Source organism: Larimichthys crocea, chromosome XIV (genome assembly GCF_000972845.2).
Source record: "Larimichthys crocea isolate SSNF chromosome XIV, L_crocea_2.0, whole genome shotgun sequence".
NCBI lineage: Eukaryota > Metazoa > Chordata > Actinopteri > Sciaenidae > Larimichthys > Larimichthys crocea.
In genome coordinates, this window is record NC_040024.1 from 8,620,507 (window position 1) to 8,646,459 (window position 25,953).

At 41.9% G+C, this 25,953-nt stretch overlaps 1 protein-coding gene across 5 annotated transcripts in view; it reads left to right on the top strand.

Annotated features, from left to right (window-relative positions):
- The first annotated feature begins 4,106 nt into the window (after positions 1-4,106).
- Positions 4,107-25,953, top strand: part of si:ch211-200p22.4 (phosphatidylinositol-binding clathrin assembly protein) — an 86,401-nt gene continuing 64,554 nt past the window's right edge. For 3 of the 5 annotated variants that reach the window (XM_027287874.1, XM_027287875.1, XM_027287876.1), the window contains exons 1-2: positions 4,108-4,683; positions 24,442-24,584. In XM_027287874.1, the coding sequence (XP_027143675.1) occupies positions 4,554-4,683; positions 24,442-24,584 (273 nt within the window). In that variant the 5' untranslated portion in view covers positions 4,108-4,553. Of the gene's footprint in view, positions 4,684-24,441; positions 24,585-25,953 lie in introns of all 5 variants that reach the window. The other 2 variants (XM_019266021.2, XM_019266023.2) reach the window with 1 other exon arrangement.

The following is a 25,953-nucleotide window of genomic DNA, read 5'->3' on the forward strand; positions in this document are numbered from 1 at the left end:
ATTTTATTTTATGGACTTACAGTCGTGGGCATTTCTCTGAGTGATTTGAAGAAGAAAAAAAACAAACTTCATCATGTCAAGTTTGATTATTTTCCCTGTGGTTTTGTAGATTTACGAACAAATACAAATTACAACCAGCGTCAGTCAACAAAACAATCAACACTATACAAATGCAGTAACTATACGAGGAGCTTACAGGTTGGAGTCCAGTCATGCAGTGAATCATCGGAAACTAAAGAACTGAACATGATTCATCGCACTGAGAAAATGAAGCCCACCTGTTCGACTCAAGGACTAAGGAGTCTGCACATGCCGAGTCAAGGACATTGTTATGAATGTATGGGCTAATGAGCATGCCAAGCACAGACGCAGGGAGCTGGTCGTTCAAGTGGAATTTTAGTGCTGTTAGGTTAGAGTTTGTTCACTCTTGTACACCTGTTTGTCTCCACGATTGTTCATGCCTAAACATCATCTGCTTGTGGACATGCTTTTGTAACTGCACCGTAAAGGTCAAGAAACTCAAGAAACTCCAGGACTGTCATTATGTTTCTCACTTCGCCTCATGCTCAGCATCTCCATCGATTGTAACCATGGTAATCACAGGGAAAACTATTCTCCTTAACCCACTCGAAGTCCATTTGCACATCACGGATAAACCGCGCTTCTCTGTCATTGTCTCACAAGAGGGCTTCCATCGGATCTCGTACCCGCCGATAGCGCGGTAATGGATTTATTTGTATCTCCCTCCAAGCACGTCGGGCCGCAGGCGAAACAATGGCTCATCCCGTGATTGACAGCTGCTGATAGGACTCCAATTCAGCCTGTTGCTAGGGGCTACAGGGCTGAGGGATGGGTTGGTGGAGGGGTCCTGCATCCACGCAGTTGCCATGGAAATAGGGGAGTTCATATTTTCCACCTGCAGATGGCAACACCGCACTCCAAGTCGGTTTCGTCTGAGAGGCGAAGCGAGTACAAGGGTGTTGTAGTAGTAGTAGTAGGTTTTACAGGTTTGGATGCTCACCCTGCACGTCTTTATTCTATCTATGTGAATTCTTCATGTGCAAAGCAACCACGATTCAGTCGAGAACTGTTTTGGTTTTTATCTCACAAGACTTGAGACTTGAAAAGACTGCAGTTGCTGCAAGAACATAACTGCAAATCATCATTTTTTTTTTTTGGAAAATGAAACTGATTGATTTTTTTGCAGCTGAAAGAAGATGTTTGCTTTTTAACATGTAAAACTGGGAACTGAACCTCTGAACGTCCTCCTTCCTCCTCTGGTGGTCTGTGCAGCGTTTTTAACCACTTCCATCTACTGTGGTTTTCTTATTTCCTCGTTCCTGCTGCAAACAGCTCTCTGACGTTCAACACAGCCTGTTCCGCTTTATAGTAACGGATGCAACAACAAGAACAACAATAAAAAAAAAAAGGTGATTGCTGATCAAATCTGGAGGGTTGTGTTCGCATTGCTGACAGTTCATCGCATCAATCATCACAATCTCAGAGAGGGGGGGAGGTCACTGGAGGTCGACGGTGGATTCCAGGAAATTCACCTGCTGCAAACAGACGCTGGGGTCAGTTTGCAGTATTTCTCACATAGGAAGGAAATACTGCAAACTGCAGCTGCTTCTCTGAAACTGAAAAGAAACTGACACACACACACCTACAGGAAAAAAATCATCCGAGACTCTCAGTCTGTGTCATACACCTCGCGTCTTTTATGCAAATAAAGGTTTATCTGCATGCTTACATGCACATGCATTGGTTTCTTATTACACGGCCACATATTCGATTTGTTCAGCTCCCTCAGATGTGCAGCATGAGCAGCACACCGTGTTCCATATAGTCTGGTGTCACGCAAGGACACGGTGTCTGAGGAATAATTTAATACCACCTTAAAAATTTTTGGATTAGTGAGATGCTTTTCATTATTTATCACAAAGGGAGAGGCGAGAGGTTAAAGGGTCGGTGTGGTCTGGAAAAGACTTCGTGACGTCACCGTGGACGTGATATTTGAGACGTTTGTCTGAGAAATTCCGCTACAATTTAAAGAGTGACACCTTAACGGGCACACTCACTCCTCGGGTCTCGACCAATAGGCTGCGGCGGCGTTCGAGTGCCGTCGGAAAATGTAGGAATAAATCACATGAACGTCGTTAAGAAGTGAGTGACTGTTGCCATGTGATACGTTTTATTAGACATATCACAATTTTCTATTTATTTATTTTGTACTTGTGATATTTATTATACACCAAAATACCAACATTGATTTCTTATATATGACATTAAACCTGATTCAGATTACAGTTTATTGTTGCAAAGTTCTTTCACTTTATTCAATGATCAAATACAAACTATAATAATATTATCATTATTACTATTTGTATTATTTGTTTTTGATGCTATATATGTATATATGTATGTACAACATATATGTATATACATATATATGTCTTCTTATTACTAGTTTGTCATCACTTCATGTGTTGATTTGTGTCCTCTGTAACTGAAATTTTAACTTTAGGTGCTTCTCTGTCTGTTATCCTTGTCGTTTTTTTTAAATGTATTTTTAACTGTGCAAAATAAATAAACAGGTAAATGTGTGACAATTATTTGATAACCTAAAAATGGGCAAAGACAAAGTAGCAACCTCTGTGGCTGTGAGGTGAAGTGCCAGAAACTGCAGTTCCTCAAACGTCCACTTGAGGCTGGCTCCAGAAGTGAGTCACTCTCCATAAGTCCCCATGTCCAAATGTCCAACTTCACAGCAGAAATAAACATGTTTACAGCCTGGTACAAAAAACAGTTTTGGTCTCTGTAGCTAATTTCCCCGTTCATGACAACTGTACTGAGGGTGAATTTATATACAACTCACCTGTTCACATTATATTAAGGCTTAAAGTTATGCAGGATTAAGAGCGTGGACGCTTTGATTGACAGGTAGGTGCCTGTTTGGAGGTGATTTGTTTGAGCAATGAGGCGTCATTCATCCCGCCTCAGGTCCACTGACTGACTGGCAGAGGAGCAGCCAGTCAGTCGCGGAGGAAACTCTTTCCAATACTTGCACAATGCAGTTGTTTGCACAACCTGGACACTTGCACAATGTCACTACCTCAAGATGGTGTTATACTGTTGTTGTTGTTCTATTTATTGTATATACCCCCCTTTGTATTTTGATATGTTATATTGTGTATATATAGTATATATATAGTTATTATTAAATCTATTGAAATGTAGAGATTCAAATTAAAATGTTATATTAGTATAATAAATAAATAGACACTTATATAATATATGTATAATATAATGATATATATATATATATATATATATATATATATATATATATAGATATATATTATAGATATATATATATATAGAAATATATATAATATAGATAATATATAATATAATATATATTTAAATTTTTTTTATATATTTTATATTTGATATCGGGCGCTCCGGGACCAGGGAACCAATTTCGTTTCATCCCATGTTTTAATGTTTACATGTCTGCAATGACTTGAATAAAACTCCTTGAATCCTTGAATCCTTGAACTTGAGTCTTCTAAATTCCGAGCCTGGCGGTGGCTCCTGAACGGCGCCACGATTGTGAGATCAGCTGATTTTTTTACGCTGCCATTTTGTCCGGCGAGGGAGCAGCCAGTCAGTTCACGGAGGAAACTCTTTCTGAAGGAGGAGCAGCAGGAGCAGGAGCAGGAGCGGCAGGAGGAGGACTGTCTGTGGTTTAAAAACAAAGCCGAGAATGTGGAGTGGACAGCGGGGGACACACCACTGAATCACCGGAGGACTGCGGGTGGAAACAAGGAGGGGCGGGCTGCGTGCTCAACTAACCGCTCGGCCGGCTCGTCTCCGGCTCTTCTGTCACCGACTCCTCCCCCGCTTCTCTCTCCGGGGCTAGCCGCTCGGAGCTAACACCACCCCGGCTTGTTTTGTGGCCCTGTCTGCGACTTATACAACACCCGAAAACAATGCGCTGCCGGCTCTGAGTTACTTTTTACGGCGCGGCGGAGGTTTTTCTTACTGCTAGGTTCAAGGTGTCAAGAGGAGCTGAGGAGTTGACGTGGAGGAGGAGGAGGAGGAGGAGGAGGTGTGTGGAGGAGAGGAAGGAGGAAGGAAGTCGAGAATGTTGTGTGGTGTTCTCCAAGCTGTGATTTCATACGGATTACTCCTTTTTTTATATATATGTTAAGGTGGTAACCCCACAAACAACTCACCCAGTTATATAATATATATATATATATAGATATAAATATATAAACAGAGCCAGCCAGGTTAGCTATGTGTATTTGTGGCCACAGAGTGACAAACAGTGTTTACAGATTGCTCAGTTGGACTTGCTGCAACCTGAACATTAGTTAACACACACTAGCTCAGGTTAGTGTTCACTAGACTAGACAGTAAGAAAAAAAAAAAAACAGTTGCCAAACAGACTTCAGATCAGCTTTTATTTTGACATTTAACTGCACCTGGATCAGTGAAGTTGCATATATATATATACATATATATATAAAGATATAAAGATCAGAGCAATGTCGGGCCAATCTATCACGGATCGGATCGCAGCAGCCCAGCACAGCATGACCGGCTCTGCTATCAGCAAGGCTGTGTGCAAAGCCACCACACATGAAGTGAGTGGACCCAAGAAGAAACACCTCGACTGTGAGTATATATATGTCCTCTCTCTATATATATATGTGTGTGCGTGTGTCAGGCTATCAACAAGTCATTGGTAACTATAGTGATGCTGCAGTGGATCCATTTTTTATTTATTTTTTGGATGTGCACCAATGATTTGGTCGGTAGGTGAAGGGATCGCCTCAAAATGGGTCGACCAAACTTATTAACTCGTTACGTCCGCGATAGATCGACTTTAAAACGAGTATAGTTGACAGTGTCCTTCAAAATGTCCCAAAGTCAAAGGTCTAGTCTTCGAAAACTCGAATGTGATGTCCTAAAAGCGTCCCTGAGTCAAAGGTCTAATCTTCGAAAACTCGAATGTGATGTCCTAAAAGCGTCCCTGAGTCAAAGGTCTAATCTTCGTAAACCCAATGTGATCTCCTAAAAGCGTCCCTGAGTCAAAGGTCTAGTCTTCGAAAACCCAATGTGATGTCCTTAAAGCGTCCCTGAGTCAAAGGTCTAGTATTCAAAAACTTGAATGTGATGTCCTAAAAGTGTCCCTGAGTCAAAGGTCTAGTCTTCGAAAACCCAATGTGATGTCCTTAAAGCGTCCCTGAGTCAAAGGTCTAGTCTTCGAAAACTTGAATGTGATGTCCTAAAAGCGTCCCTGAGTCAAAGGTCTAGTCTTCGAAAACCCAATGTGATGTCCTAAAAGCGTCCCTGAGTCAAAGGTCTAGTCTTCGAAAACTTGAATGTGATCTCCTAAAAGCGTCCCTGAGTCAAAGGTCTAGTCTTCAAAAACCCAATGTGATGTCCTCAAAGCGTCCCTGAGTCAAAGGTCTAGTCTTCGAAAACCCGATGTGATGTCCTAAAAGCGTCCCTGAGTCAAAGGTCTAGTCTTCGAAAACCCAATGTGATGTCCTAAAAGCGTCCCTGAGTCAAAGGTCTAGTCTTTGTAAACTCGAATGTGATGTCCTAAAAGCGTCCCTGAGTCAAAGGTCTAGTCTTCGAAAACCCAATGTGATGTCCTAAAAGCGTCTCTGAGTCAAAGGTCTAGTCTTCGTAAACCCAATGTGATGTCCTAAAAGCATCCCTGAGTCAAAGGTCTAGTCTTCGTAAACCCAATGTGATGTCCTAAAATCGTCCCTGAGTCAAAGGTCTAATCTTCGAAAACCCAATGTGATGTCCTAAAAGCGTCCCTGAGTCAAAGGTCTAGTCTTCAAAAACTTGAATGTGATGTCTTAAAAGCGTCCCTGAGTCAAAGGTCTAGTCTTCAGATTAAGGTAGCAACTCGATTCAATTGATGTTAAGACACCAAAGCTCAAAAAAGGGTCAACGAATTCATCCAAAGCTACAACTGATGATCAATTTCATTATCATTTAATTTATTCCTTGTTACGTCCACGATCGGTCGACTTTAAAATGAGTATAGTCAACAGTGTCCTTCAAAATGTCCCTGAGTCAAAGGTCCATTCTTCGAAAACTCAATGTGATGTCCTAAAAGCGTCCCTGAGTCAAAGGTCTAGTCTTTAGATTAAGGTAGCAACTCGATTCAATTGATCTTAACTCATTGTTAAGACACCAAAGCTCAAAAATGGGTCAACAAAGAAAAGCCAAATATCCCCAGATATTTATCTAAAGCTACAGCTAATGATCAATTTCATTATCATTTAATTTATTACTTGTTACGTCCACGATCGATTGACTTTAAAATGAGTCTAGTCGACAGTGCCCTTAAAAATGTCCTAAAGTCAAAGGTCTAGTCTTCCCAAAGGTCAATGTGATGAAACAGCCAAATATCTTTTAAATGTTCTTATAAAGATCGAAAATAGTCAACATTGTCCTTCAAAGTGTCTCCTGAGTCAAAGGTCTAGTCTTCAGATTAAGGTAGCAACTCGATACAATCCACCTTAACTGGAGTTAAGATACCAAAGCTCAAAGTGATGTCCTAAAATTGCTCGACCAAAACAGCCAAATATCCACAAGGATTCATCTAAAGCTACTAACTGTTAATGTTAATAATTATAATATGAATTAATTAGTCATTTAACTGAACTAAAATCAATGTTAGAAATGTTAGAAAATAGTGAATATTTCCCTACAAAGTGTCAAAAGTCGAGTCTCCAAATTCAGGTTGCAACTTAAGATAAGATACCAAAGCTTAATGTGATGTTCTAAATTTGCTGCCAACCGCCAAACATCCTCAAGGATTCATCAAAAGCTCCAACTAATGACTCATTTCATTATTATTTAACTTATTCAAACTACGTCTGCGATTAATCAAGTCATTTCCCTTTACACTAAAATAGTGAACAATGCCCTTCAGCATGTGCCATAGTTAAAGGTAAGATGACTAATGCCCGTTTTAAATTACTATAGTGATAATTTTGCTGCCAACAGCCAGATATCCTTAAATATTCATTCAAAGGTTCCAACTAATGATTAATTTCATTGTCATTTAACTCGTCAATTACGTCTGGGGTCGATCAAGTTATTTTCTAGACTTTAAAATCGTGAACAATGCCCTACAAAGTGAAGCCACAAGAGTCAAAGGTCTAGTCTATAAAGGTCTGTAATTTCTAGTTGTATTCAGGATCTGGAAACAAAGAATGTTTGACAATGTTGCTTGAAAAATGTGAAACGATTAACTAATTAAGAAAGTTGCAGATAAATTCACAATTCAGCTCAACTTCAGGTTGTTTGCTTTGGTCAAAGATGTAAAAAAAAAACTTTGGACGATATAAAACAGCAAATCCTGACATTTTATAAACGACTAAACGATTCATAAAAAAATAACAAAACTATGAATGTAGTTGGTGATTAACTTCATTGACAGACAGATTACAAAAACCAGGTGACAAAAGCAGTTTTTTATGAGACCTGCGGACCAAAAAGGACGACCTCTGCTTGATTTATTTCCAAGACAAAAAGACAGAGCCGTAAAATATCAGGGAACTTCAAGCTTCCTTCCTTGGTGGCCTTTTTATTTTGGCCGGGAAACACCACAACTAAATCACCCTGGATCTTAGTCGCTGATGTTATTTCAACTTCCTAAATCAAACTAAGTCATGGTGATGAACAGTTCTAGTAAGAGAATAAAGTGAAGTGCATGTCCGTGACGGCCGAGCTTGTGTTCGACGTTACTGGGCCGAAATGTGCTGAACTTCTTGTTTCTGAGAAACTGGCCTTCGTCGGCGCAGGATGCACATGTTTTGATCGATTCCTCGGCTCAGCTGCCTCACATCCGTCAACTCCTCCTCGCTCAGAGGACTCAGCTGCTGACGTTCAACAAAAAAAAAAGTCATGTATTGTCTCCCGCTCCTTTTGTGAACTTGGCTTAGACCTTTACAGCCAATACGCCACGTCAAGCTTAATCATTGCTGGATATTGATTTCTCCGTGAGAGCAACAACCTCGGTGCCGCAGGGGAAGGGGGGGAATGGTCAGCGAGTGGTGCATTGCATGAAGGGCCTGATTGTCCGTTTGATGGTTTTACCATGAAGGTAACATCCAGTGTTTGTCAGGCCGTCATTGTGTTGTTTGTATTATAAGGACGGGCGGCCCCCGCAGGTAGGAATAAAGGCGTGTTATAGGCCGGGTCGTCATTCAGTCGGGCAGGTAGTCAATTTCTGAGTCAGTTAGCGAGCCAGGAAGGCTGGCAGCCAGTGTGTCCAATCATTACTCAGTCAACTAGCCAGCCAGCTGATCCAACCATCCAGTAATGTAATGAACTGAGGCAGCCAGGTGAGATTCAGTCAGCTGTTTTCATAGTTAACAATAAAATGATGTGATCACACATTACAGAACACATTACGGTAGTAATGTATTTACATTAAATGGTAATATGGCCTAGCTATCTAGTAGCCAGTTGCAACATCAAAGATATTGGTATCTCACAAGACCAACTTTTAAATTCAACTGCCCGGTTCTACCAAAACGAAGAAGACCAGTGCGTAGTCGGTGGAAATATTGGATTGAAATGATGGTTATGTTTATGTTCAAAGTACAAGCCGCTGTTGAAAAAAGGCGAATTACGTACAAGACGCCCAACCTAGATCTACTGATGCCAATCATAAGCGTTGTTGAAGCGTCCACGGGAAAGATACTGAACCCCAAAGTGCTACCAAAGGCTGAGCGAATGTATGTGAATATTAGCATTCGGTAACCTTGCACAACTACCAAAGCGATCAGTCTATGAATGAGTGAATGAGATGTTGTCTAAAAACGCATTGAGTGGTCGGAAGACAAAAAAGACGGCATACAAGTACAGTCCATCTACCATTTACATCGATGTATTTCATTGATCTAAGGTAGTGTTTTTACATTTTACTCCGAGTACCACCTCAGAATGAAGTGCCACCATTATTATCACTAAAAACGTTAGTGTTGGCTGACTCTCTTGGCTGTTTGGGTTCAAGAACCAGAGCTAAGTTGGTGGAAAGACATACTTCTGATCCACATTTATCTTCCTGCTATTTCCTGTTTGGAGCCACGATTACAGCTTTTTTACAGCCATTCATTTCACACTTAGTGTCTTTTTGTGGCGTTTGAGCTCAGTGCTAAAGGCAAGAATGTGACTACGTAGCAGGCTGATATGCCATTAAATCCTACACGCTGGACCTTTTAAATTACATTTCAGCTATCGCGCTGGTAATTTTTATTAAATATTTTATATTGTTTTGATTAATTAATTTAGTTTTTAAGAAATATATTTTAGAAAATACCACTACAAGGAGGTCACGTACCGCCAGTGGTTGAAGGTCTATCCATTTGAGTCCAGAGGCGTTCAGGTTATAGAGGTTATACTGTCCAGTTGTTTATCGTTAGAGAATCTAGAGTTCCTCTGGCCATTGTATTAAGTTAATTTCCCATGGTGAGATATGTCCGAGCGCCAACATGTGTTTTCAGAAGTCTAATCTCAAGTTTAAAACGCGTCCAGAAGCCGGGGCCAAACTTCAGGCCCTATCAACTGAAATTTGGTGCGATCGAGACACATCTGGAAACAAGATGCTACAGGTTTGAACAAGGACGGCAAGGAAGCAGCAGCTGGCAGCACAGCCAGCCAGCTAGTTAGTGTGTGAGTCAGCTAACAAGTCCACTGGTTAGTGAATTGTATGGCTGCAGAGCATTTTAACTGTAAGAGACTCCTGGAGGAAGTTGACACTAAAAAAGCCGAGGCCAGGTTGTGTTGTCGCTGCCTTTCAACATCTATTTTTCACTGAGCCCCACACAGATAAACATACACCCACCATCATTTCCCCCCCCTTGGCACAATTTCACCGCAGGCAAGCAGCTGCGACTGTCTGACAGCAAGCTGTGAATGATCTCACCGGCATATTTGCATCTAGACCTAATAACCGAATAACCCTGGCAGACGCCTTTTTTTTTTCAGCGCTGCCAGCCGCGAGTGTGCAAAGGTTTCAGGGTGGTGGTGGTGGTGGGGGTGGTGAGGGTTCACCATTAGCCTGAGCAGCCGTGACATTCATGCACCACTGACGAAAATAAGTGGCGTTTTAAAGCCATTTAGTGTCATGATCGGGACTGTCCACCTCAATTAACCCCTGGCTTGTGAGTCAGTGGCAAAAAGTGACGGGTACCTTCCCCATCAGCTCTGCTAAAAGAGCTCCTTTTATTTATGGAAGGTATTGTCATAAAAATCAATGAGAGAGGATTCAATATGTCTGCACCTGCTTGTAGTTTTCAGGTTGTCAAGGTGAGACATATTGCGTTTTTAATCCAACCTTTTTATAAGCTGCAAACAGATTGCCGTGGCATGCGCACACGCACGCCTGCGAGGCCACTTCTTTCCTCTTTGGCGTCATTGAAACACTGATTGTTTCGCCATCTTACAGCTGTTAAGAGAGACGTTGTGACATTTAAACTGAAGTCTAGTTTCCCCCCCTTTAACCAGCACTCTGTTGTCATGGCAGCAAACCAACCAACTGGCTTGTGTTAAATGGCCTTAAGTTGACAGGGAAAGTTGGATGCAGCCTCGGTAACGGTGGCTGCTTTTACAACCTTTGGTTTATTGTGACTGAGCTGTGTGTTTGTCGCAGAGCATTTCTAAGAAGTACTAAATGAGACTTTAATGAAGCTTCACAGTAATCCAGGTAATGGGAATATCTTTTTAAATGAAAGGCAGCTGGAACCATTAGTACGTTCACTTGCCGTTTATCGGTTTTACTGAATGACTGTTGTGCATTTTCTCCAGCACTTAACCTCTGTGAGCAATTCACACCTTGACATCACACGAGAGGCACTTGGTAGCCATGTGACACGTCTTTGGAGTCGCATAAATGGAGATGTGAATGAACTGATGTAAGTGGTTGGTAAAGTGATACTGCAGTTCAGCACCCGCTTTGTTCTGGGATGGTTGATCCAGCTTGATGTGCTGTTGATGGCCTCCTTAACGCCTCCTCGAAACCATCTGTTCGCTATGTGCCCTTCATCGTCTTCAAAGCAGAGAATGAGAGGAAATGGGGGAGGAGGGTATGCGGATCAAACTTTGGCAGATGATTTAGAAAAGAAACCCCAGGACCTTTTTGACAGATGAGTCTGATGCTCAGTCCGAACAGACCGTAACAAAGCTGAGGTCATGAACTCAAAGAGGCGTCAATAAGACCTTACAATGCCCAGTAAAGATGTGGGTATTCGTCAAACAAGCTCGGGGTTAGTCGAACACAAGCAGCAACCTTCGTGGCTGTGAAGTGAAGCCAATGCCAAAAAACGCAGTTCCTCTAACGTCCACTTGAAGCTGGCTCCAGAAGTGTCAGTCTCCATAAGTCCCCATGTTCAAATGTCCAACTTCAACAGAAATAAACAAAAACAGTTTTGGTCTCCGTAGCTAATTTCGTCTTTTCACCTTTCCAGTGTCCAACATTTAGCTTAGCACAGCTCGACAGTCAACAATCCGAGTAAGAAGGAGGGCAGGACTTCCTCTTTTGTTTACTTATTCTGTCACTTTTCATGTGACAAAACGAGTAAAATACCAAGAACGCCATCAAGGATAGATTATCTAAAAGTGATGCAATCCTTGCTTTTCTCTCTACCATATGTGTATTGTATCCTTTTCACAGTAAACATTCATTAGCACTTGTTTGCTGTGAGCATACCCTGGCCTTTAAGCCCCAACAGCTCTGTGGAAAAAAAACAAAAATCTGGCAGGAAGAACTTGTTTTCAGGAATCCTCCCTATTAAAATACCTTTGCTCAACACAATGTGTTGTATGTTATCTTTTTTAAAGGAGAGCTTTCCTTCAATTGATCTCGACCTTTGACCTCTCAGAGAACAGGGACATGTAAAAAGGAGAATGCTAAAGCGTTAATTATAAATGTTCACTGAGGCTCCAATGGGCAGCAGTTCTTGTGGGGTTGCCTCTGTGTTGTTGCGTTTTGTTTCCAGGAAACACTTGACGTGTCTTTGACCCTTTTACCTTGTTGTTTGCCGTTGCTAGATGCATTGTCCAGACTCACTGCTTCTTAGAGTCTTTATTCCACTGTACAGTGGTGAAAATAGCAAAGATCTACTCTTAACATGGATACTACTAGGACTACATTTGGGTATCTGCAAGTATAAGTGCAGTAAAGCCAAAAGTTGCTCATGAAAACTCGCTAACCACAATTCAAATGAACATTTGACTGATGCTGATGTTGTCGTCCTGCCCTGGTCATGCAATTTTATACCAGCCAACCACTGACAAGAGCCATGTTGAAGCTCAAAGTCTGTGGCTGTGGCCGCTGCCATGTTTGTAGTTCTCATTGGCGGACCTTGAGGCGGACTCAATGACGCCTGGGTGTCATGGCCTCAAACTGCTTAGTCAACCTGGTGTAATCGAGGTCGTTTTCAGGCTTTCTCCTCAGTAGCAGTTCAGGTTATGTTGGCTTAACACAACATGCCACATCATTTTTACCAGCTGGCTGAGCTGCTGGCCAGAATGTCCTTTAACATCACGGTGCGTCGGACCATTTTTAGCCAAAACCTTAAAACTAGGTTACACTTACATGACAAATTGATGTGGTGCTAGAGTAGTCCTCGATGCCAGCGCTTGTGTCTGTTGGCTCTGGGTCTCTGTGTCTTTGGGTTTGAGACACACTGTGTACAGTAGGTTATTGATCTCAGGTTTATGTGGTTTGTGTTTCAGCCTCCAGTGAGTTGGTGCCCATTCAAACTTTACAGCTCTATTTCAGAGAGGAGGATCGTGGGTCACCTTGACAGATCTGTTCATTGTGCCCGTGTACATATGTCTGTGTTTGTTAGATGTGGCACTTCTGGGAGTTGTTTTACAGAAACAAAACAGCCAATGTTCATAGCCGTTGCTTTACTCCCATCTGTTATTTTTGCACTCTCTACATTTCTATATTATTTTGTATATTACCCCGGTTGCTGTAAGTTTTGACACTGTCATTTGTCATCGCCCCAACTGGACCCATGAAAGAGAGTCCGTTAACGCGAGCTACACTTCTTCAATTCCCTGATGTGACAAAAACACAACACAGGAGCTGCTTATTAGTGAGCAGGCATTGAAATAACATGAAAGAAAACCTCCTGTGGGAACCGGCAACATTCCTGATGACTTACTTTACCATGAAATTTAAATTTAGAGAGATTTTACGACCTTTTGTTACATTATCTGCATTTAAAGGTCTAATGTGAAGGTAAGGCCAGAATTTAAACAGTGTATTTATTTATTTTTTTAACTAGGCCTGAGGTAGAGAAGAGATGGATCAGTACCGATTAGGATTGCAAAATTCCAGGAAACTTTCCATGGGAATCTATGGGAATAAACTCAAATTTATGGGATTAATTGGAAGTTATGGGAATAAATGGGAATAAACCAGGAACTTTCCACCCCTTTACAACACTAGTACTGACTAGGTACTGTTCAGTTTCTTAGTCACTGATGTCGCTGAAAAGATAACGTAAATTTTCGGCGGTAATAGCTCAATCAGTCCATGTTCAGCATGGACCACAGTATGAAGAGGTACCAGTTGACCAGTTAAGTGCTACCAAGGTATCCTTGAGCAAGGAACCAAACATGGCTCCTTATTCCAACATCTGCACATCTACAAGCCCTATGCTTGTGTGGTTGTATCTCCCCATTGGGGTTTAAGAAAGTAAATTGTATCGTCAACGTTATGGTACAACTCGGAGTTAATGGACAGAATAAATGCTTCCAGTTTCTCCGGTGTGATGACTTGCTAACCGTTAATTATTTGCAGTTAACTAACTCTTGATTAAAATCTCATTTTATATCTTTTCCCAGCAGTAACCTAGAAAATCGAATCAGTGCTCGACCTGCCAAAAGTTTTAGGCGTCAGAATCTGTATCCGGAGTGAAAATGTGAGATCAATGTGGGAGGAACGATGGAAAGAGGGATGAGATGATGAGCGAGGAAGTAAGACATAAGAGAGAGAGAGAGGGGAGGGAAAAGCTGGTAGAAAGAGGCAGAGAGTGTAGACACTAAGACAAAGTGTCACCAGAAGTTGGTCTATTAATAGACGAGCTCTGGAGCTTTAATTCTCCCCTTGAGGTCTTCAATAGGTTTCTCTTACACAGTAATATATAGAGAGACAGAGAATTAGGGACAAACTTGTCTCCAACTTCTATGTTTTCACGGGTAGGGGGGATTTGGGAAATCTTGTCAGTAGGATTGAAGCCTTGGTGTGTACGCCTTCGGGCGGCGGCGGTAGAAAACGTCTTCCGCTCTCTGTCAGAAAATAAAGAGTGACACCGACAAAGAGAATGGCAGACGTACAGGTAGAGCACGGGAAGAAAAACAAGCAGTTGAACCAAGCCAAAGGCTCCAGAGAGAGAACACAAGGCTAAAAATAACCAGACATCAGAACGGGACGGGAACAGAAGCACTGAATGTTCCCAAACATGCCGCACACAAACACAGACGCAGACAATAAAAAAAAAACTATTTAAATCCATGTACTAACATTACTTGATACACTAAACGAGTGAAATGAGTTGTTCACTGTACAGCAGAGGAGAGGGTTCCCTTAAAAAGGAAGTTCACCAGTTTAAATTATTTCTTAGTGTGCGGATAACAGTCCGACAAGTACACCAACAACTTGTTAATGTCCATTTTTCTCCGTATCAGTCCTGATTTAACGTTTAACATCTCAAGGACTAAGAATTTGTAGACAAAGCTGAAGGAATTTTCTCAACCAATAGAGGAACATTGTCATCTGAAAATATTCAGTTCACCAAATTCGGTTGTTTTTTTTGTTTCAAGGATGCATTAACTGACTTCTTTGGCCAATCTACCGTAACCTCCATGGCTGTGAACTGAAGCCAAAACTTTGAGAAACTCAAACGTCCACTTGAGGCTGGCTCCAGAAGTGAGTCAGTCTCCATAAGTCCCCATGTTCAAATGTCCAACTTCACAGCAGGAATAAACATGTTTACAGCCTGGTACGAAAAACAGTTTGGTGGGTGCAGTCAGGCATCATTCAACCCGCCTCATGTCCGCCGATGATCCACATCTTTGCAGAGGCAGGACTCAGATGGCGCCACAGATTTTGAGCTTCAAAACGTCTCTCCAGAAACACGTGGTTGACGCACGGTTACGTTGTCCTTTCTTTATGCTGTCATTGGTGTGAATGTGTATGAATTATCTACTCCCAATGAACAGTTGAGAGCCCTTGAGAAAAATATCAACGTCTTAAGCTGCTTAAAGTTTTATTTGTTTACTAGCTAGTTGCCAACTTTGGTCGTGGAAACATAGCATGGAGCTAAAAGACCATCAACACCTCAGAGAGACGAGGCCTGATTATTCTGTGGGTTTGTCCCCATGAGAAACCCCCTATCACATTATACTTAATCCATTGTTTATATAAAAATATTGATCAGTGCACCTTTTAATGTGTAATTTCTCATGACAATCTGGGTGGTAATTTGCCACTTGCTCATCGACACTGACGTCTAAGAAGCGTTTCTAATTCACGTATGGAGTGAGCTCTGTAAAATCTTCTTGGTGTGGTTCACTGAGCTGGAGGAGGGATGTTTAAAGATGTGGATAAGTACATTATTTAATAATGAATGAATACACGAGGAGAAGAAACGTGTGGAATTATGCAAATGAAAGTTAATTACAACGGGACTTTGTAGCTCGACTCTTAACATGGCTAATGTAATGAGATGTTGCCAGCCAGTTTACAGCAAACAAAGACTTTATAGATGCTGAATTATGTATTAGACTCTGAAATAAAATCAGGTTGTGTTGTTTTATAGCACGGTTCGGTCATTTGAGGTCCCGTTGAACTAGGTCCAGCAATATTTGCTCGCTCAGTCACTTCCATCGCAGTGGCTATTACATGTGTTGGCGTGTAGCGTGTTTGAAACCGAAGCGCTCTCATGAGACGGCATTTTCTCCACACACAGTCCCGCACAGTCGACGCCTGGCGCTCACTCCCTCGGGGCTTCACTTGAAGCAGACGTATGTAGACAGTCAGCAGTAAGCCTTTTTTCCTGCCTCGTAGTCTAAACTGGGTCTATCTCGGCTCTGCAGATAGGGAGGGGCCGCCCCGGCTCTGTTTAGATAGCATTAGACTCACCTACAATCACTTAAGACGCAGGCGTCCCCCTCCTTCTCTCCGCCGTGTTACAAACCAGCTCCACCCTGCAGCAGTTACTCTATCAGAGGTGGGATCAATGCAACACAAAAAAGCAGGAAATAAGCTGAGACTATTATTATCCCTTTAAATGTCTCTAAATCAAACCGAACCTTTTCAATCGCCCTGAATGCTTTCTTTAGTGGCATTCAGTGGACGGCGATAAATCTCTCCACGTCTGTACATTGTGTAATGAGAGGGCGGAAGAGCAAAGAATAAAATAAAAACAAAGTGAATGAATGGAAAACAGTAAGTACGGAAAGTCAAACTGAAATTTGTTGACATTTTTTGACAGGTTTTTTTTTTAGTGGCTGCTACTTTTAGCCTATGACACAAACAAGACCATTTTTCTCTTTTCCAACAAGCCCCACAAGGGTTGATTTTCAACTATTCACACATTTAAAGGTCCAGTGTGTAAAATTTAGGGGAATTTATTGGCAAAATTTGGAATATACTCATCATAAGTTTGTTTTTAATTTGTGTATAATCACCTGAAAATAAGAATTGTTGTGTTTTTGTTGGCCTCTTCTACAGTCTGCCATGTTTCTACAATAGCCCAGAATGGACAACCCAAACGCAAGCTCTTGAAAGGGCCTTCGATGAGTTTTACACCCACCGAAAGGGGTTCAGCGTCAGTAAATGCGTTGTGATGCTACTGAACTGGGAAACAACATAAATGAAATGCTAATAATTGGTTTAACCGACTAGTATTTCTGGTGTTTGGATAGCGACATTTAATCAACTTGTCGACTAATTACACACATCCCCAAGACAGCAATTAGACTTAATCAGCCGTTGTGATGAATTGCTGCAGGGTTGTGCAGCAGTGTGTCTATTTGGGCTGAACATAACCACTGTGAAACAATCAGGAAAGAACTTTTTATTTCACTGATATTCCAGCACTCCCTCACTTTTATTCACTGTGCTTGCTCTTAAACCATCGGACACAAACATTTTGCAGCATAAATTGCGAGTCAGACTCAGATTTAGAAGCTGTTTGATAATATAAACAAAGCCAGAGTTTAGTCAATGAATCCACCTGGATAATCTCAGTTTCAGAGACATTTAAGGCTCACTGTGGAGGTTTGACTAGCTTTCAGAGACATTTAAGGCTCACTGTGGAGGTTTGACTAGCTGGATTGATGCCCGGAGCGTGACGTCGTCCAAAAATCGGGTCTGGTGCAACTTCTTCAACTAAAACACACCACCTCCCATTCAAATGAATGGAAAAACCTGTATTTTTGCCCTTCGATCCTGTGCTGCTGCCCTAAGACAATCAGTCAAATCCCCATTTTAGTCTTGAGCAGTCTTCTGACAGCATGAACATAAATACAGATCAATGATACACCCTCTATTATAAAGTGAACAATCTTGGTAGGAATTGGAAGTGACGGAGAGCGTGTGAAGGTGTACTTTATTGTGTAGTAAACGCTTTGTTCTGCCTGTCAACGCTACAAAATAAGAGGGTCGTTTTTATATCCATCCACTCTTGAGTATTTACAAAAAAGCTCTGTTAGCGAGCGGCTTATTGTGATTGTGAAGCCAAAAAAGATTGCAAGCTTACAGCTTTTTCCTGTTTACAGTCCTTCACACCTCCTCTCCACCTCCTATCTGAAGGATTTGAGAGGCAAAGAAAGAGGTAGGGGTGGACGGGGAATCCTCTTTTGAGGCAAACCCTGTCTGCAGTCCCTAACACAGAGACATAGAAGGGAGAAGGAGATTACTAGTACATGCCAGACAAGGTGCTGATACTGCAGAGCGTTAATCTTTAACAGATTGAGGCTGAACTCCTGCCGGTGCTCCTCTGCGTCTGGCTTTTCATCTGTGTGGTGTCTGTCCGTGTGTACGTCCCTCCTCGGTTACTCTGTACCTGCACAGATTTTGAATGAAGGTCACTTGACTCTGCGGCGGTACTCTTGTTCAGTTAGCGGCCCTATTAAACCGTGATAATCTCAATTCCCTCCCCGTGGAGTGATTGGAACCGCAGGGTGGTCAAGTTAGAGACGTCGACCTTCAACATCACGACTTCTTGTTGGCAATTTATCCACCCTGCAGAAGCGTCCTTGAGCAAGACGTTGAATCTCTACCGGCCACAGAGGTGTTGCTCTGTAGTCCTGTTGACCTCGTGACAAAACCGGAAAGAGAAAATTCCCCTAAGATCAGCAGATCTTAGTTTAGTTTCTGAATCCTGCAAAATTCAGGATATATTAGGCGACTTCCAGCTCTGGAAAGGCAAGATGGTTGAATAAAAGAAAGTCAGTCCGCAAAAGGCTGCATATTTTCTGCATAAGTTTAAGCCTAATGTAATTTGAACAGTTATTAGTTATAGAGACCAAAACTGTTTTTTGTACCAGGCTGTAAACATGTTTATTTCTGCTGTGAAGTTTTAACATGGGGACTTAGGACGTTTGAGGAACTGCAGTTTTGTGGCACTTCCGCAGCCATGGAGATTATTTCCCTTGTCTAACTAGTTTGACGTTTCATTCAAGTCTTACTGTTTTTGCTCGTTTCGTAGGAAAAGATTGTGATGTCTGATGTTTGAAGTTCACTGAAGTGGTGAAATCACTATTGTTCAGTAATGCAGTTGAAGAAAATAACGAACTTCAACGTCATTTCGACAGGAGGAAACAAGTTCACTGATGACACACTTCCGTTCAAAGTATTTTGACATACAACTGTGTCAACATACCGTCTTTTCCTCATAGGAATCACAGTTTAAAGTCTTTTGAGGTCCGTCCAGATAAATTCTCCACAGAGACATCTCTGTAGGAATTCCAGCTATGCGAGCCCGACCTTCCCTCGGTGGTCTCCGAGGATGACCGAACCGCGGAGAGATTGAACTGTGTCGAGCACACAAAGCGAGGCACTGATGCCCGACCGAGGTTTTAAAAGATGTCGAGATAGGATTGAGAAGCTGATTGCAGGTCTGTTCACGGGTTAATCCACCTCGGATTCTCCTCCCACCAGGAGGCTTGTTGTTTTAGATCAAATCTCAGTTGTCAAGGCCGAATGTGAAATCCACATTCAACATAGGGGTCCATATCGACTGAGCTTTAAAAGCTATATGAGTGTTTCCTACAGATTTAAGGACGGTTAAAGTTAATTAAAGTGTCTACAATACTATTAATTAAGGATCACATAATGACTGCTATGTGAAAGACCGTCGGCTTGACGGTGCTTTTCTTTATCCTCTTTTAGCTCATTGTTTCGGTTTTATGGCCCACAAAGTTATTGGTTTGTTTTGTGTTATTTTCTGCTGCAGCTCTTTTATAGTGGAAAAAGATCTGAAATACACTTTGTATGTTACCTGTTCACCACAAAATGACAACTAGCATTTTACAGCTAAAGAGCTAGATCATTTTTAGGTGGTGGAGACCAAAGTGGGAGCTAAAACTGTTTGCTAATATGTTTACATATTAACTTATAGACCCAGTGTTTAAGATTTAGGGGGCTCTATTTCCAGAGTATGGCAGAAATTGAATAAAATATGCATGACTGTGTTAACGTTGGCGTACAATCACCTGAAAATAAGAGAAGTTATGTTTTTGTTACCTTAGAATGAGCGTTGAACCACCATGTAGCCCATCTACTACATGTTGGGTAACGTGAGGTGGTTGCAATCACCTCTTAAACTTCTAGATGGCATTGAATCACTGGATCTTTTTAAATTTGAATAATAGCATTCACAGCTTGTTCCTGCTTCAAAACATCAGTTATTAAAGTTGTTTTATTGATAAATTGATCAATAAAAACGTGTCAAATGAAAACACGCAAACTCATCAGTCTGTAGCCCAAAGATTTGAAGATTGCCACATTAACGTGTCCTTCGTGGATTGAATTCAATTGTAGAGATTTTCTGGCACATTTCATGTCATCGTATCGCAGGGCAGTTGACCCCAATGTGCCTGAAATGGATGAAGTTACTGAGATAGATAACGAAGGGTGAGAACAGTGTTATATTAATAACAACTGAGCTGGATAAAAAACAGGACATATTAAGCAATATTGAAGGTGAATTGGACAAAAATGGGAAAAGGGAGGTAAGTTGTTGAGTTGAAAGTGGATAGAGAAGCAGGAGTTTGTGGTGTGTGTTGGCTGGACAAGGGTGAATATGGAGGGCATAAAGGTGGATGAAGAGACGGAGAGGAGAGCACAGAAAGAAGGTAACCAGCTGGGCCAGATGTGAACTCCGTCTCCTCCTCCACCTCCTGCCCTTCGTCCTTCTCCTTGATCTGACCACCTGCTTTCTGACTCGAACAGCTCGTCCCTCAAGTTCAGGTGTGTAGAAACATGCTGGCACAACAACAACAACAACAACCACCTCGCCGAAATAACAATCTCGCTGCAGAACAGTCGTAGATTTCTCTCGGTGTATTGCAACCAAAGCGTACAGAGAGTCTCAACCACAATAGACCAGAGACGTCCTGGTACCGAGGGACCAGTCGAAGCCCGTGGAGGTCAAGTGATGACCAGTAACAATGGAGCTCAGATCAGAGAGGAACAGACGGTCACTGTTGGGAATGAGATCACATTTACTCAGCAGTCATTCCTCCCACATGAGGAAATGTAAGACGGCCTATGGGCGACAGGAATACAAAAATACAGACATTAACACGGACAGTCCAGACACATTATACTCATTTATGTCCAGCGTTGCATTAGCGGGAGGTTATGTTCTCCTTCTGGCTCCTCGTGAAACATTTGGCTGCATTCCTTTTTTTTCCAGGACAAACTCGATCTGCCAATACCTATAATAACGGGTCGTTATATTTCTTGATTTATCGCTAATCCTTTTGTCTATAAAATACACTGTAGATTCCCAAACGTCCAAGTTGACTTGTAGATTAGCCCGAAGCCCAAGAGGTAGGGACTGCAAGACGGCGGCAGCCAGAGCCACCACACTTTCAGAAAAGTGACGTTACGGATACGACATCCACACCATCAATGATCCCAGCTAACCGACTGCTGGCTGTACCTTTTGTATTTATTGTACAGACACGATGGATCGTTCGCAATTATGTAAATTCCCAATACACGACTACTCTGTCGCTAACAATAAGTGACATAAGAAAGGACAGGAAAGGATTATACTTTGGCGTTAGATCACAAATTCAACTGTCATATTGTTGACACGACACTAGTAGATATGGATAGATAAACAGATCTGAATTTAAATTAAACCAGTGCTCAGAAATCAAACATTTGCATCGATCAGCCGTGTCAGATTCCCTGTGCAGGTAAACGCTCGGAGGACGTCGAGGCATCGATCGGAGTCTTACAGTCGAGGATTGCTGGCCTGAATCTTTTGTATTTTTCCATTTCTGGTCACAATAATTGCTAGAAGACAGGGAAAAAAAAAAAAACCCCTCAGATTTCAGACCACGTCAGGAAAAAGAGAGAGATACGGCGAGGCGAGGAGTCTTGTCGAGCGGTGTGTGGATTCCTGCAAATTGTCTGGATGAAGAGACGCTCATGTCTCTCATGTCTCATTATCTTTTTTTCTCCTCTCTCGTCTATGCATGGACACTCGTCTCTTTGTACCTCTCTGTTTGACTCCTTGTCCTCCCTCGTCTCTCGTTCTCTTTTTTTATCCCAACCCTCCTTTTTCTTTCGTTGCCGTATGTTTGCCTCAATCGCCTTCCCCCCTTGTTTTCTCTGCCTGGTCTGGGATCAGTGGCATCTAATGCTTTCCACTCTGCCTGATTAAGTCAGCGCATGTACCCTCTTTTTACATTATCACACACACACATATATATATATACACACTCGTGCACGAGCGTCCCCACAGACCTAATCAGTCCTTCTCTTAGTTCTCTCTCTAACACCACTCCAGACCTAATGAAAAAACATGAGCTCTGTTAAAAAGAAGCTGAGATGGACAGACCGAGGTTTAGATAGACTGAGAGAGAGAGAGAGAAGAAAAAAAAAGGAGGGCAGCAGCAGAAATAAAAAGAGATGGAGTGGAGAGAAAACAAGAGATGTGAGGCAGCTAATTCATTAACAAAGCCACCAGTCGCTCTTAGCGTTTGCTTCCAGTTTGGAGATTTCGAATCCGCGTCGGTGAGATCTCACAGCAGGAGGGAAAAGAAAAGCACCAGTCAAAAGTTTGGACACACCTTCTCATTCACTGTGGTAAACAACCCAAAATATGTTTTACATCTGAGCTTCTTCAAGGCTTCTCAAACATCGGTGGTACTTGACCTTGATTTCTCTTTAAAATGAGACAAAATAATTGAAAACGTATCAAACCGTTTACAACATTTTGAATCAAGTTAAACCAGGACATCGCTTGAATTGAATTTTTAAAAGACATTTCGCTTTTCCTGAATATATATTTCGTTTCAACATCGGCCCGTTATGTAGACGCTTTTACGTAGACGCGTTTATGCACATACGTCCGGTTAAGCGGTTAAGTTATGGTTCAAAGACTCTGCAATCGTGGCTCCAAACTGGAAATATCAGGAAGAGAAATGTGGATCAGGAGGACCTCTTTAACACCAAATGAACTCTTGGTTCTTGAAGTTCTGCCGAATTAACAGCGTTGGGCGCTTCGATTGACAGTTAGGCGTCGTTACAGACGGCTTGTTTGAGCGCTCAGCCCGTCTCTGGTCCGCTGATGATCCATGTCTTTGTCGATATTTATATTAAAAAGGCAGGACTGCGAGATGGCCAACACTATGAGCTTCATAACAACTGGGTGACGTCACGTGTACGCTGTCCATTTTTTATCATTGTCATTGGTCGGATTGCAGAGTGAAGGAAAAACACGCAACGAATAAGACGTGACAACCTCCTGAAGCTGTTATCCAAGCTAAAAGATACTTTCATAGTTTTGATGTCTTCAGTTTTAACCTACAGTGTAGAAAATATGTGTCCAAACTTTTGACTGATACATATGAAATGAAAGAAAACACTAAACGTTGCTCTGCTTGGCCGCCAGCTACACGTCCTCTGTAATACATTCCCCTGCACTCATTTGTATTGACTAAATAGCCCACTACCGCCTGGCATGTGTTCGTGTGTGTGTGTGTGTGTTGGTAGTGAAGAAGAAGTGGGCGAGGTGCCATGTTGACTGAACGATTGAGAGTACCGCCGGACTGGAAGTCTGCTGTGTTCGGTTACCGCTCGAGGGGGAGATGATGCGTTACGCGAGCGAAGATGAATGAGTGTCGGCGCGTTCGCGGGACGAGCACGAGCGCCTGATTATGATGATGAAGTCTCCCGACGGGACTCTTTCCCCCCGCCACAATCCTCTGGTAGTCTAATGAGAAGCTGTTTCCGTAGTTACCAGGTGCGAGAGCCAGCAGCTCATAATGTCCTGTGGTGAGGAACAAAGGACGGAGAGAGAAGGAGGTGGGTGGAGTAAAGGCAAAGGAATGAAAGGGATGTAGGAGGCTCGAGAAACGAAGCCTAAAAAAACAAACCAATATCTGGTGTGAATCAATCTAACTGTGACTGTATCGATGTTTGTGCTTGAGAGGATCACTGAGTGTGTTACCTGTTGTGAGTGAAGACACTGAATCTTTATAATAAGCTGAGAGGACCCAAACTAACAAGAATCGGTTCGCATCAATCCCGTGAGGACACGGAGGCGACGGCAAGATGTTAGTGGTCAGATTACGTTGTGCACCTTCAAAATAAACAAAGAACAGAGCGTCTGTCGTCTATGAAATAAATATTTTTAAGATTTAACAGAAGTTAGTACGCATTGTTGTGAGAATGTGTGTTGTAGTACTCGAAATCGGTCTCGTCTCGGGCTCCGGACTGGGGGTGTCCACCAGAGATTTGGCAATACAGGAGATATCTCTTGGTGTCTCTGCTATATATTCATATAAAACATGACCCAAAAACTCGAAGTCTGTCAACATGCCTTGAGCAAGCGGCAATCCAACTGGCTGTGAAATGAAGCCAGTGCAAGAGTGTTAAATGCTCTACATGTGTGGTTCCCACCGCAAAATGTGGAGGACAAGGTGTAATGGTGTAGAGGTGCTTTAGCCCGGCTCCGAGAAGGAGGTGGAGGTGCAGCTGGCACCCGTCCTTCACACTTTATCCACATTGGCGTGTGTTTGTGTTTGAAAAAGCAATTTTCCGTTGTTCTCAATCAGCGTTATCAAACCTTTAAAAGCTTTTCTCGTGGCTGTTTTGTGTAACTCCTTTTTTTTTTCTTCTTCTTCCTCGTCCAGATCTGATCCACTGCACCAATGAGATGAACGTGAGCATTCCCCAGCTGGCGGACACGCTGTTTGAACGCACGGCCAACTCCAGCTGGGTGGTGGTCTTCAAAGCCCTCATCACCACCCACCACCTCATGATGTACGGCAACGAGGTAGGAGGCTCGCACGCCGAACAAACAAAGAGCCCACCGGGGCGGCTATCGATACTCAGAGTCTGTGTTGCTCACATGTTCATACATAAAAATCCAAACAGGACATGCAGCTTCTGTACACATCGGACACATGGAACGGATAATCGAAAATATCTGTGTGTGCTGGGGAGAAATTAATTAGCACAAGCTGGAAACGAGATGAACAATCAAATAAATTAACTTAATAAAAACATGCTTGAAAGCTGCAAAGAATAACATCATAATTAGAAATTATAATTCAAAGTGATCCTCGCTATGTTCTGGAGAACTTTAGATCCGTAAGATTTTTATTAACTGTGATTCAGTCGCCTTTTTTCTTGAAGGCGTGTGATCAAACCCGGCGGCAGCGAAATGTTTCAATTTATATGCGAGTTTTTGAAAGAGGAGAGGTTAATTCAGACAATAAACTATTGTAGCTTGAATTTACAGCGATCCAGACTGTTAATAATTCAAAAGAACATGCTGCTTTTTTTTACATGAACACATACTTTGATATTTAGATGGACTGCTGCCACTTGGTGCTGGTACACTGGTGAATGTATATTTTATGAACAGCATAAACAGCGTGCTTTGCTTTGTTCTTTTGATTGTGACAGAAAATATACAAGCCCATTTGTATTAGTTTGTGTGACATGCAGCGTGATTACTTTTATGTAATTTCATACCATGTCATTTGTAGCTCGTTTATAAAAGTCAGTTATAGTTAACTTAAAGGACTGGTGATTTAATGGCATCTGATTGCAACCTGTTTGCCTCACCTTCCCCTTCCGAGTGCAATAGAGAAGTTACGGTGGCTGCAAAAGCTTAGCTTAGCATAAAGTGTTGCTCTTAAGCTTTAGTACACTTCATAAGGTGTTAATTAGTGACTCTAGACAGGTCAACAGGTGGATTTTATTACCTGAGAGCAGAACCAAGCTGGCTGTCTGCTAGCTGCTACACTGTAAAAAACGGTAAAGGTTTACGGTAAAAAACAGTAAAATGGTTTTCCAGAATTTTACCGTAATAACTCCAGTATAAACTTTACAAATATTACAGCAAAAGGATGTTAGTACTGTTGAGTTCATGTATTAGGTTGCCGTTTTTGTCCACATTTTAAAATGTCTGTAGTTTTTACGGTGAAAATCCAAAAAATATGCTATTAAATATTACGTGGTTTTACTGTATAGTCTCTAATAAGAAACTACGACTTTATTCTGGCGTATAAATAAAGGTTTTGAAGTATGATTGTTGTACTGTATACAGAAAAATAGTCAGGTTTCACGACACATTTTACGGTCTTTTACTTTCATGGTTTGACAGTTAAAATATGGAATAAAACCGCAACCTTACA